This window comes from Stegostoma tigrinum, chromosome 16 (assembly GCF_030684315.1).
Source record: "Stegostoma tigrinum isolate sSteTig4 chromosome 16, sSteTig4.hap1, whole genome shotgun sequence".
Lineage (NCBI taxonomy): Eukaryota > Metazoa > Chordata > Chondrichthyes > Orectolobiformes > Stegostomatidae > Stegostoma > Stegostoma tigrinum.
In genome coordinates, this window is record NC_081369.1 from 36,486,822 (window position 1) to 36,500,623 (window position 13,802).

At 41.7% G+C, this 13,802-nt stretch overlaps 1 protein-coding gene across 2 annotated transcripts in view; it reads right to left on the bottom strand.

Moving 5' to 3' along the window:
- Nucleotides 1–13,802, bottom strand: part of klhdc4 (kelch domain containing 4) — a 99,115-nt gene that overhangs the window by 72,492 nt on the left and 12,821 nt on the right. For both annotated transcript variants that reach the window (XR_007249139.2, XM_048546896.2), the window contains exon 3: nt 9,097–9,175. Coding sequence is in view for 1 of the 2 variants with exons in the window: in XM_048546896.2 (XP_048402853.1) it covers nt 9,097–9,175 (79 nt within the window). In the remaining variant the exon portion in view is untranslated. The remainder of the gene's footprint in view (nt 1–9,096; nt 9,176–13,802) is intronic.

The following is a 13,802-nucleotide window of genomic DNA, read 5'->3' on the forward strand; positions in this document are numbered from 1 at the left end:
GAAACATCAGCTTTCCTGCTCCTCTGATGCTGCTTGGCCTGCTGTGTTCATCCAGCTCTACACCTTGTTATCTCTAATAATAACTGAGCGTGTTTTTGGGTTTTAAGTCAAATAATTGTACATCGGGAATCCTTTCCTTTGTCTGGCCATTTGTTGGAGACAAGTGTAGGCCGAGAAACAAATATTTCCTCTTAATGATAAAACATCGTATGAATTACTTTTGCCCTGAATAGCTATCAGTCTGTCAGGCAAATCTGTCACATTGGTGGTCTAAATAGGAATTTATACATTTTGTGACATCTTGTTAAACAATGGGACACGAACATCATTGTGCCCCGCTCAGATAAATTGTGACATGGTCACTTGCTTAACTGAGAATTAGTTATTAATCCGACAGACTATGAGGCAAAAATAAGCAATGCAACAACAGGGTGGAAGTCAAGCTACAATTTGCACGATTCCACTTGGCCATTCCCTGAGCACATGACAAACTGTTTTACAAATTATCAATATATAGTCTGTACATCTTCACAACTGACTAACCTGTCAGCCATTTGCCTCACCGATGGAAGTTTCACAAGTAAATTTGGTCTGTTCTAGAAATACAATATAGCAGCACCTATGCTACACTCTTGGAGAAACAATTTTTTTCTGACAAAACCTTAAACTGAGGTTCCAGGTGCCCTCCACGCTGTATGTTAAAAAGCATATAGCAAGATTTGAAGAACAGCAGGAGAACTATTTTAGTGAGCAGAACAAGTTTTCTCTCAAAATCACAGAAAACAATTATGTCATTACTCAAATTACTTTCTGTGAGGCCTTGCAACATTGGTTACATTTTGTAAAGTACTTCCTTGTCAAGTATTTTGGTATGGTCTCAAGTTGTGAAAGGTGCAACATAAACAGTAAATTGAACTCTTAGAAGTGAGTTACAATGACTCAGATTGCAACATAATTACATAATTGAAATCTAATACCCTGAGGATTCATCTTTCTTCCAACAGCGATTCACCACATGCATTGTTGAGCAAGACTGCAAATACTTTAGCTTTATCGTATCTACTCACACTGATCTTCACTACTGTTGAGGACAAGAAACCTCATCTTCCATTTAATTAGTTAATTGCACACTATCTTTCATCTCAAAAAATTGCAAATCAGCAAGATTTCAGCCTGTTGTCTGAGGGATCACTTTGCTTTGTCAATAATATACTATTTATAGAATCACAGAATTTCTTGACTAGCGTGGATATAATCCTCTATTGAATCTTCATAGGTCAGCATCATGTTTTCCCACATTGTCTGGTTCTCTCTTACGCTTCTCCACACTCCTTTTGAACTAGAATTTGATACTGCTTAATGATAACAAAGAGGTGGTCCTATCTGGTCATATAGTTAGCCTGTGGTGACATACAATTCTGTTGTCCTTGATGGTGGAATTCATCATAGGTGCCAAGCTTTGAGTTGTCAAAGTTGCTCTTTATTGCACTTCAACAGGGTGGTGACACCACAAAATAACATTGTTTGTGAACTCAATCTGAGCAGGATACTTGACCTCCACAATGCAGTGTAGAGATACTCCTACCAGTAAAAATGGAAGAATCTGTGATATGTAGATATCATTGTTTTCTTTTCCTCTTTTCTTTAAGAGATTGCCCAAGGATCATGAACTAAAATTAGTAGTGGAACTTATTCTCAACAACCAAATTAACATAACGTCTTCAATGTAGTGTAATAGCCCAAAACACTTTACATGACTATTAGTAGACAAATATGCACACCAATCCAAAGAATAAAACTTTAAAAGCTTGGACAAAAGATAGGTTTTAAAGAAGCATCTTAAAAGAAACAGCGGGCTTCTTCGGCTGGAAATTCTAGGTGTAGATGCTGAAAACTTGATAATAATTGTCACAAAAAAGATGCAATGAGTGAACATGAGGATCAACGAGCCTAAATCCAGACATATGTGGACCAGGAAATTCAGCATGTTTCCAAGTATGGGGATAATAAGTGACTGGGACTAAGTGCCAGATAGATAGGATAAAGACAGATGAATCTAAAACTATAGATGGCAGAAGATGGGAGACAATGGAACAGCACTGAAATAGTACAGCCCAGATATTATGACAAATGCTTATAATATATTATTTGAGTACTACTAAAAGAATTTTGGCAAAGCTTTTTATCTTGCAACATTTTCTAAATAATCTTGACTGCACTAAGAATTATGCAAATAACCAATTTAGGATTCTCCATTGACTTGCAGTGTGGTGCAATTGTGCATTCTGAAGTTGTAAACTTTCTGTGGATTGCCACTTTGCGATGATGGGAAGGCTCGAATTTTCCATTCATCACGGCTGTGATGGCAAATGAAGGTCACAACGGTAGGGAAAGTTTCCTTGCCAGCAGAACCTGATTGGCCTTCCATTAAGAAATTTCATTGCTGATATGCAACAGCATTCCTATATTCAAAACATGTCCCAAGCAAGGTATCCAGAGGAATTCATACTCTCCCTCCCCACTCCCACCCCCTTCTAACAGAAACCCTGTGGTGATCAGAGAGAGGTGACAGAGGCAGGATTGAGAGATCTGGAATCTCTATCACCAGACAGCCATGTACAAGGTGGACTTTGATTCAGTTGTTTGCACCTGCAAATAGAATACGATAGTGTTTCAGCAGCTTTCTTCACAAACGAGCAGCCCTCATGTATTTATGAGTGAAGTCCGGCTGAGTTTCTGATCAATGGTAAGCCTGCAGGGTGTTGATGGAGGGGGGGTAATCAGTGATGATAACAACCCTAAATGTCAAGGGGCAGCAGTTAAATCATCTCTTATTAGAGATGGTCATTGCCTGGGCATTTGTATCGTGCAAATGTTATTTGCCACTTGTCAGCCCAAGCCTGGTTACTGTCCAGAAATTGCTGCATTTGGATGTGGACTGTTTCAGAATTTGAGGAGTCGCAAATGGTGCTCCACATTGTGCAGTCATCAATAAATTCTGCAAGACGTTCGATAAGGTTTCCCACAGTAGGCTATTGTACAAAATGCGGAGGAATGGGATTGTGGGAGATATAGCAGTTTGGATCAAAAATTGGCTCCTGAAAGACGACAGAGGGTGGTGGTTGATGGAAAATATTCATCCTGGAGACCAGTTACTAGTGGTGTACCGCGAGGGTCGGTGCTGGGTCCACTGCTGTTCATCATTTTTATAAATGACTCGGATGAGGGTGTAGAAGGATGGGTTAGTAAATTTGCAGACGACATTAAGGTCGGTGGAGTTGTGGATAATGAAGAAGGATGCTGTAGGTTACAGAGAGACATAGATAAGCTGCAGAGCTGGGCTGAGAGGTGGCAAATGGAGTTTAATGCAGACAAGTGTGAGGTGATGCACTTTGGTAGGAGTAACCAGAAGTCAAAGTACAGGGCTAATGGTGACATTCTTGGTAGTGTAGATGAGCAGAAAGATCTTGGTGTCCATGTACACAGATCCTTGAAAGTTGCCACCCAGGTTGACAGGGCTGTTAAGAAGGCATACAGTGTTTTACCTTTTATTAATAGAGGGATCGAGTTCCGGAACCAAGAGGTTATGCTACAGCTGTACAAAACTCTGGTGCGGCCACACTTGGAGAATTGCGTACAGTTCTGGTCACTGCATAATAAGAAGGATGTGGAAGCTTTGGAGAGGGTGCAGAGGAGATTTACTAGGATGTTGCCTGGTATGGAGGGAAGGTCTTACGAGGAAAGGCTGAGGGACTTGAGGCCGTTTTTGTTAGAGAGAAGAAGGTTGAGAGGTGACTTAATTGAAACATATAAAATAATCAGAGGGTTAGATAGGGTGGATAGGGAGAGCCTTTTTCCTAGGATGGTGACAGCGAGCAGGTGGGGGAATAGCTTTAAATTGAAAGATATAGGACAGATGTCAGAGGTAGTTTCTTTACTCAGAGAGTAGTAAGGGAATGGAATGCTTTGCCTACAATGGTAGTAGATTCGCCAACTTTAAGTACATTTAAGTTGTCATTGGGCAAGCATATGTATGTACATGGAATAGTGTAGGTTAGATGGGCTTCAGATTGGTATGACAGGTCGCACAACATCGAAGGCCAAAGGGCCTGTACTGTGCTGTAATGTTCTATGTTCTAAATGTCACCAATTCTGAATGTGGGACAGCATTGATGAAGCAGTTAAACATGAAAACGTTTGGGCCTAGAACACTACCCTAGGGTACTCCTGCAGACGCATCCTGGAACTAAGATGACCAACCTCCAACTACCACAACCATCTTTTCCTATGTGCCAGGTATGACTCCAATGATTGAAGAGGTTGCCCCAATTCCCATTTATTCCAGATTTGCTAGGGCTCCTTAATATCACACTCACTCAAATGTGGTACTTGAAGTCAAGGGCCGTCACTCCCACTTCAAACTCAGTTGTTCTGTATTTGAACCAAGGCTATAATGAGATCAGGAGCTGAGTGGCCCTAATGGAACCCAAATTGGGCTTCAGTGAGCAGATGCTGCTTGACAGTACTGTTGACGAAACCGCCCATCACTTTGCAGATGGGCAGTAATTGGATAGGTTGGATTTGTTCTGTTTTTTCTGTATAGAGAACACACCTGGGCAATTTTCCACATTGTCTTGTTCACAAAATGTGAGGAACACCAGCTGATCTCCACCAAGTTGACAAATGCAAGACTTTTGGAGGCATCCATGATCACAGCACTGGCACACATCAACTACATAGGCTTTTGATCTGTATATCAAACTATCTTCATTACCAAAGCATTGACCGGTGCAGCCGACAGTTAGACAGACCACCAGGTCACCTGCTCCTTTATGTTCATCAAATTCCACCAGAAGTTGCTGAAGAAACCACTCGGAAAAAAAGATCAATGTTGAGTGGTTTCGAGAGCCGAGCAAACTTTCGACAACAACTTCACCAAACTCTCCAAAGTGTTCATTTTGTGGAGGAAATCTGGAAACAATCGAAGATAGTTATCATCTCATGTGGTGAAGAAACCATCAGATCCAAGACCAGGGAACACCAAAACTGATTTGATGAAAATGACCACATTACCAAAGACCTCATCAACAAAAGGAAAGCTCTCTGCACTTGGTAAACAACATCATCAGCATTGCAAAGATAACTCAAACACCAAAAGCAGAGTCACAATGAAGAACTAGAGAAATCAAGAACCAACGGTAGACTGTAAAAGCTAAAGGAGCTGCAACTCCTTGCCAATAATCATGACGTCTGGGATGTCTTCAGTGCCACCAAGGCAATAAGTGGACCCAACACCCTTGGCCTCAAACCTGTGTAGAATAATGACAAAACCCTTTTGAGGGAGGCAGAGAAAACATCAGCCTTCAATGGACTTGACCATGATACAGGCATTGTTAAGGACACATTTGAGGAAATCCCCAACTCCCCAGAAATGATCTTGGACCTCCACCTCGTGAAGAATGGATGGGGTTCCAGCAGACCTTAGTTAGTCATCTCTACCAACTGTTCCTGAAAATCTGGGACAAAGAATAAATCGCCATGAATCTCAAGGATACCGCCATCTCCATCTACTTCTACAGAGGCAACTGTGGGCATGAGTAAAGAATCTGATCAATCTCCATTGTCAGAAATATCAGAGCATGAATCCTCGCATGGAGTCTTCTTATCTCTGAAAAAATCCTTCAAAGAGCCAAGCTATGAAACAATGCACATGATTTTCACTTCTCAGCAATTTCAAGAGAAATGCCTGGAACAATATAAATCATTCTACATGGTCTTCATTGACCAAGTTAAAAATGTTAATTACATCAAACGATAAGTGCTTTAGAAGACCTTGTCAAAGACAGGCTGTCCAGAGGAATTCATCGACAGCCACCATCTGTATGTGGATATCAACAACGATCCAACCAACTGCAATTTGGAGAATCTTTTGAGGTCAAGACAGGAGTTATGCAGGGATCTGTCATCACTCTCAACCTTTTCACTACCTTCATCAGCGCCCATCTTTATCTTGCCAAAATCAAGATTCCATGCTGTGGACATTTTACCATCCATTCTGTAGACACTTATCAACCTTAGCTGGTTGAAATCTAAGAAGAAAACAACATTGACACTGCTTGTTGAACTTTGGTTTGTGGATGACAACTTCTTCAAGCCTAGCTTAACATCTCAGTTGAAGCATACTGAAGAACTGATCTCAGTCTCAATCTTAACAAGACTCAAGTCCTTTACCACCATGTCCCAGGGCAAGTTCCTCCATTAAGCTCAGTGGAAAAGTCCTCCCTGACATGGCTCATTTCCCTACTTGGGGAACCGCCTTTCATCTAAGGCTAACATTGATGGAGAAGTACCCTCAACGCTGATTGAAACAGATTCTCCATTTCAGCTGGGAGGACAGGTTAACTAATATCAGCGTTCTTAACGGAGCCAATCACAACAGCATCAAGGCAATAATCAACTGAAACCGACTTCATTGGGCTGGCCATGTACTTAGAACACGCAAGTCCCAACTGCCAAAGCAAATCTTCACCCAGCTCAAGGAAAGCATTCAAATAAGAGGAGGACCAAGGATTCAAAGGCTCCCTGAAGGCTTACCTTAAGAAATGCAACATAGGTGTCAAGGCCACAAGTCCCTTGCTTGGAAAATACAGACTTGAAGGAATCTCTTGCATGAGAACACTCACTGGCAAGAGGAAGTAAGGAAAAGCAACCTGAGAAAGGAATGCCAGCAATCCTCAGATCTGGAAACACCTGTGACATATGGTCGGAGATGTGCCTCCAGCCTTGAGATCAGCAGTTGTGCAAGAACCCAAAGAACCTCTGACCAGGACACAGGATTTCCTATGAGGACAATCATACCCATCAGTGAATAATTGCTAACAACTGAAAGTACATACATTAATACATGGACCCTGTTCTTTGCAGATATAAAGAACATGTCCACATTCTGCAACTGTTTTAATTCAAAGAAGTGACAGCTATTCTCTCAGAGGTAGTAAGAACGACTGATGCTGGAGTCAGAGGTAACACAGTGTAGAGCTGGAGCAACACAGCAGGCCAGGTGGCATCAGAGAAGGAGGAGGAAAATTGACATTTCCTTACCAAGTGGAATTCACCTGCCTCGTTAGGTAGATTAGCTTTGCAATTAACTATCAATCATCATTGATTGGCACATTCTCCGAGGCAATTTCCAGGCTTGAGGGGGTGATTGCCCTACCCCTATTCCTAATTTGAATGTAAAACACCAATGTAAACATAGAAAATAGGAGAAGAGGCCAGAAGAGGCCATCACTCCTTCGAGTATGCTCTGCCATTTACTGTGATCATGGCCAATCATCTAATTCAATGCCCTGCTCCTGCTTTCTTTCCATATCCTTTGATCCCTTTAGCTGCAAGAACTATATCCAACTCCTTTCTTAAAACATTCAATGTTTTGGCCTTGACAGAAGAGAATTTTACAGGCTCACCACTCCCTGGGTAGAGATATTTCTCCTCATTTAAGACTTAAATGGCCTATCCCTTACCCTGGTTTTGAACTCCTCGATCATCAGGAACATCCTTCCTGCGCTTACCCTGTTCAGTCCTGTTAAGAGTTTCATACATTTCTAAGAGACTATCCACCCCCACCCTCATTCTTCTAAACTTGAGTATACTCCTAATCAATCCAGGTGTCCCGTCATATGTTATTCCTGCCATCTCACCATGCTGTATGACTCTGACTCTAGATAAGCCTTTACTGTACCCTCCCATAGCCAGAACATCCTTCTTCAGATAGAGAAACTAAAACTTCATACAATATTCCAGGTGTGGTCTTACCAATGCTTTGTACAATTGCAGCAAGACATCCCTGTGCATATACACAAATCCTCTTTCCAACACACTATTCACCTTCTTCACCTGCATTCTAACTTAGTGACTGATGTTAAGGGGACCCAACCTTTTTCAATCTACTGCTATTTACACAAGAATGTCTTCCTGTTGTTGGTAAAAAGGTGTAACCTGATAAAATCCTAATTTGGGATACTTCTCCAAAAGAATTATAGACATGTAGAATCTGCAGCATACATTTTCCAATCAACCTGTTCAGAGGTGTTATTACACACCTCTAGAGCAGGAGGGGCTTGAACCCAAAGGGTCCCGGATCAGAGAGAGGATTAATATCACTGTGCCACAAAAGCCCAAATGTGAAATATGTTCTGATTTCACGGAATACAAAAAGGATCTCCATTAATCAGCGTAAGAGTGGTCTATAAATTGCCTTGAATTGACTAAAGGATTTTTTTTTGAGATTCCATCAATTGTAACTTTTAGATGTCAACTGGCGATATGTACCTATTTTAAGCTGACTGTCCAAATTTTGGATACTGATATCCTATTTTAAATCAATCTCAGTGTTCCAAACAACGAATTATTTCACAATAAACAAAATCAACAAAGCAAACAGACAATACTGTGACTTATCCGCAATAGTGATTTCCTATTCTTTGAAGGACTGCATGAATTAACTGGGCATTACGAAAAACCTATAATTGAAACTTTTTGAGAAGACTTATTTACGCTTTTGTGACTTTTTGCACACATCAATCCCAGAAATATATAATCTTACATTATAAACCACTTGCCATGGCTCAGAGGTAGTATTTTTGCTCTGAAGCAGCAAGTTGCAAATTCAAGCTTCACTCTAAAGGCTTAATTTCACATCTCAATTCAAAACTGAGGTGCTATCCTTCATTTGAAACATTAAAAAGCTGTACCCTCAACATTCTATTGAAATGTTCAAAGAATGGCACAGCAGTAGATTTAATATCTGGATGAAAATTCGTCCTTCAGCAACACCAGTAATTAAGATCATTTCGTCATAAATCTCATTAGTGTTTGTTGGACCTGCCTGTGTACAAGCTGCCACATTTGCCTGAATTGCAATGTAACTGTACCATAAGCATTCTTTTTTGACTATGGAATACTTAGGGATGTCTTGAGGCATTGTGAAGAGTTATAAAGCTAAAGATTTTTCTTTCTTATTGACCTAGCAACACAATGGTTAAATGCCAGGATGAGTTCTAAAACAGCACTATGTAAAACAGTGAAATACATTACCTTTTGGCCATTGAAATATTCACCCCCAAAGAGGATTAATTCATGTTTCTCAGGGTGAGGTGATAATGATGCATTCAATCTGTGAGAAAAACAAAACAGAAAAATCTGTTAAATTTACAATACTAAAACAAATATGCACGTCCTTTAAAATGACATGTGCTAATGCTGGAGAACTATTTTTTCCTCTATTTTGGGTACCCATTAAGGGTGTGCAGCCCATTACAATATAAAATTCAGAAAACAGTGTGGAGCTGGAGGAACACAGCAGGCCAGGCAGCATCAGAGGAGCAGGAAAGCTGATGTTTCGGGTTGGGCCCCTTCTTCAGTCCTTTCTGTGTTAGCTCTGACTCCAGCATCAGCAGCTCTTACTAGCTCACAATATAAAATGCAGTTCAATTATCTAAATGTCTCCTAAAGAACTAACTTGGCCAATGCATTTTCTTATTGGCATAATGTTTAGAAAATGCAAGATGATTCTGAAATATCAGGATTCAGCAACTTGGGTCTTAAATTTAACTACCCTTGCACAGGGTCTCTTACCAAGGCCAACAAATCCCTCCACCTCGACAATAGCAAAACCCCCATTTCTTGCTGTACAGCTATGACATATGGACTTTCAGCCAAGAAAAGAAGCTCAACGATTTTATCTTTGCTGTCTGTGGTATTTTATCAGTATACTACAGTAGGACAAAATCAGGAATGTGGCAGTTCTCTCAAAGGCAAAACTCTCAAATTTGTTAGGTCCAATACTGGGGGGCTTCACAGTATGGAACATGATCGTAAAGCTTAGGACTTTCTGCATGGACAGGTAGATGGAACCAGCTAAGGAGGATGCCAAAAGTGGCTCTTCAAGCAAGATTCCAAATGTGATGACTTCTCACTATTGGTCATCACACCTCAGAGTCAGCAGCTAGCAACAGAAGGAAATGGCAACTTTTCCAGGGGGCGACTATCCATCACGTTGATCAAAAGCAACAGTAGCCTACCAAAAGTTGTTAAAGTCTAAAAAAAACCTCACAATCCTATCTGGCAGCTGCATGTGCAATTCTTGTGGCAGAATCACACTCTCTTCGGCTATGAGCAAAGATGCACCATATGATGACCGATAGCTTCTAGGATTGAAAATATAATGCAGAGTTAACACAGTGGAAATGCCATGTTTGAAGCTCCTTGGATTAAAGGTAGCAAGTAATTTCATAAGGGCAGCGTAATTCACCAGTTAAAAAGAGGAACAGTGCATCAATTTCTCACTTCTAACAGTAGACCTTGTTGAACACAAACTTTTCACCAGGACTATACACAATTTCTAAAATAACTGCTGAAACATCATCAACCAATGGAAAAGACTGAACCAAACACATTGCCACAGAAAAGCTCTGCCTGCTGAGAAATAATGGAAAAAATTCCACATTCTCAATATGAATTTCATTTTTGAATAAAGTCACAAAATAGCGACTGATTGCTGTAATTGAACAGACAGTGGTAAATGCTATTCATGTCCATTCTGAAGACATGAGACATAATGCTATATTGAAATGTCAGTCTGAGAGCTGCACTATCATTCACACCAGGCATAATATTTCAAAGTAAAGCTCCATCAGTCTCTCAGATGGACACAAAATATTCCATGGATTATTCAAAGAAGAACACAGGAATCACTGTGGCCAGTGCTAACGCATAAACCAACATCACTAGTTGGAATTTTCCATGAATTGGTAGGGAACGGAAAGTGGAATTGGAAACAAATTGTACTAGCTTGCCCGTTCTAATCCCAGATCTCACTAGAACCTAAATTAACAGCCAACAGGGAAGAGAATGGGATGGCAGTCCACATCCTCTGCAAATTCAGCTGGGATGTGCTGGTGTCATCTTTAAATTTGATTTGATAATCTCCCTTCCAACCTCCAAACGAAAAATGCCAAAGCTGGTTTGGGAGAAGGCCAAAGGGTTACTGCACCAGATTTTCACTATATCTACTCTGCAGGATCCACTATCAGTCTTAGAGCAGTTCCACCCAGATACAAGAGTTGAATATCATGCCTCAGGGAGTAAACGAGAAAATATTAGTGTAATGGAAACATGATATGATACTGAAACAACATCATGTCAAAATGATCAAAGTCAATGATTTTGTAAGCTCAAATGACCCTGCTTCCACAGGACTCTAAGTAGTGCATTTTAGATCCTTGATACTCTATGCTTGAAAAACCCTTCAGTCACTTCATCATTACTTTTTGCTGATCTTACCTGGATGCCCTCTGGTTCTTAATCCTTCTAACAATGACAACCCTACCTGCTTTGCCCAGATCTCTCATGCCTTCAGCTGATATCTTTTAAATGTTGTAATTGTATCCGAATGGAAACATGAATAGGAAAGGTTTAGAGGGATACGAGCCAAATGCCGGCAAACAGGACTAGATTAATTTAGGATATCTGGTCAGCATGGATGAATTGGACCAAAAGGATACATTTCCATGTTGTACGGATATGACTCTTATAAATCTCCTCCAAACCTTCTCATCTCCAAGGAAAACTGTTATCTCGTCTTTATGTGTAACTGAGGCAATTTATCCCTGTAACTATTCCCATACATCATCTTTGTGTTATCTCTAATATTTTCACAACCTTCCTGAGGTGCAGTGACCAGAATTGAATACTATAGCTGAAGCCAAACCAACATATTACACAAGTTTAAAATAACTTCCACTGTTTTGCACTCTATGCCCCTATTGATAAAACAAGGATGTCACATACCCTCTACCTATTTATGCACAGTTATATTCCAGCTTGCCATGTATAACTGAACTCTATATTGTCTCTCTGCATTCTCCCTATCAAACTGAATCACTTCATACCTCCCTGCATTAAAATTTCTTCTTCCATGTGTCTGCCAATTTCTCAAAGCTGCCCAGGTAAGAAAATGATGGGTAGCAACACTGCACTTCATATCCTTTCATGCATTTTTACAGTTTTGGTGCTCACTAAATATAGAACACTACAGCACAGTACAGGCCCTTCGGCCTTCGATGTTGTGCCGGCCTGTCATACCAATCTGAAGCCCGTCTAATCTGCACTATTCCATGTACGTCCATATGCTTATCCGATGATGACTTAAATGTACCTAAAGTTGGCGAATCTACTACCGTTGCAGGCAAAGCATTCCATTCCCTTACTACTCTCCGAGTAAAGAAACTACCTCTGACATCTGTCCTATATCTTTCACCCCTCAATTTAAAGCTATGCCCCCTCGTGCTTGCCGTCACCATCCTAGGAAAAAGGCTCTCCACCCTATCTAACCCTCTGATTATTTTATATGTTTCAATTAAGTCACCTCTCAACCTTCTTCTCTCTAATGAAAACAGCCTCAAGTCCCTCAGCCTTTCCTCATAAGACCTTCCCTCCATACCAAGCAACATCCTAGTAAATCTCCTCTGCACCCTTTCCAAAGCTTCCACATCCTTCTTATAATGTGGCAACCAGAACTGTACGCCATACTCCAAGTGCGGCTGCACCAGAGTTTTGTACAGCTGTAGCATAACCTCTTAGTTCTGGAACTCGATCCCTCGATTAATAAAAGGTAAAACACTGTATGCCTTCTTAACAGCCCTGTCAACCTGGGTGGCAACTTTCAAGGATTGTCAACCTGGGCAACTTTCAAAGATATCGGCGCCGCCTCATGCTCCCAAGAGGAGCTTGAACAGTTCATCCATTTCACCAACCTTCCACCCCAACCTTCAGTTCGCCTGAACCATCTCCAACACATCCCTCACCTTCATGGACGTTTCCGTCTCCACCTCAGGCAACCACCTACAAACCGACATCCATTTCAAGCCCATCGACTCCCACAGCTACCTGGAGTACAACTCCTCCCACCCACCTTCCTGCAAAAATTCCATCCCCTATTCCCAATTCCTTCACCTCCGCTGCATCTGCTCCCAGGATGAGGCATTCCACTCCCGCACACTCCAGATGTCCTCGTTCTTCAAGGACCGCAACATCCCCCCTCAGTGATCAAGAACACCCTCAGCTGTGTCTCCCGCATTTCCCGCACCTCATCCCTCACACCCCGCCCCCACAATAACCACCAAAAGAGAATGCTCCTAGTCCTCACATACCACCCCACCAACCTCCAGATACAACGTATCATCCTCCAACACTTCCGCCATCTACAATCCGACACCGTCACCCAAGACATTTTTCCATCCCCACCCTTGTCTGCCTTCCGGAGAGACCACTCTCTCCACGACTCCCTTGTCTGCTCCACACTCCCCTCCAACCCCACCACACCCAGCACTTTCCCCTGCAACTGCAGGAAGTGCTACACCTACCCCCACACCTCCATCAAAGGCCCCAAGATGACTTTCCACGTCAAGCAGATGTTCACCTGCACATCTGCCAATGTGGCATACAACATCTGCTGTACCCGGTGTGGCTTCCTCTACATTGGGGAAACGAAGCGGAGGCTTGGGGACCACTTTGCAGAACACCTACGCTCGGTTCACAGTAAACAAATGCACCTCGCAGTCATGAACCATTTCAACTCCCCCTCCCATTCCTTAGACAACATGTCCATCCTAGGCCTCCTGCAGTGCCATAATGATGCCACCCATAGGTTGCAGGAACAGCAACTCACATTCCGCTTGGGAACCCTGCAGCCTAATGGTATCAATGTGGATTTCACCAGCTTCAAAATCTCCCCTTCCCCC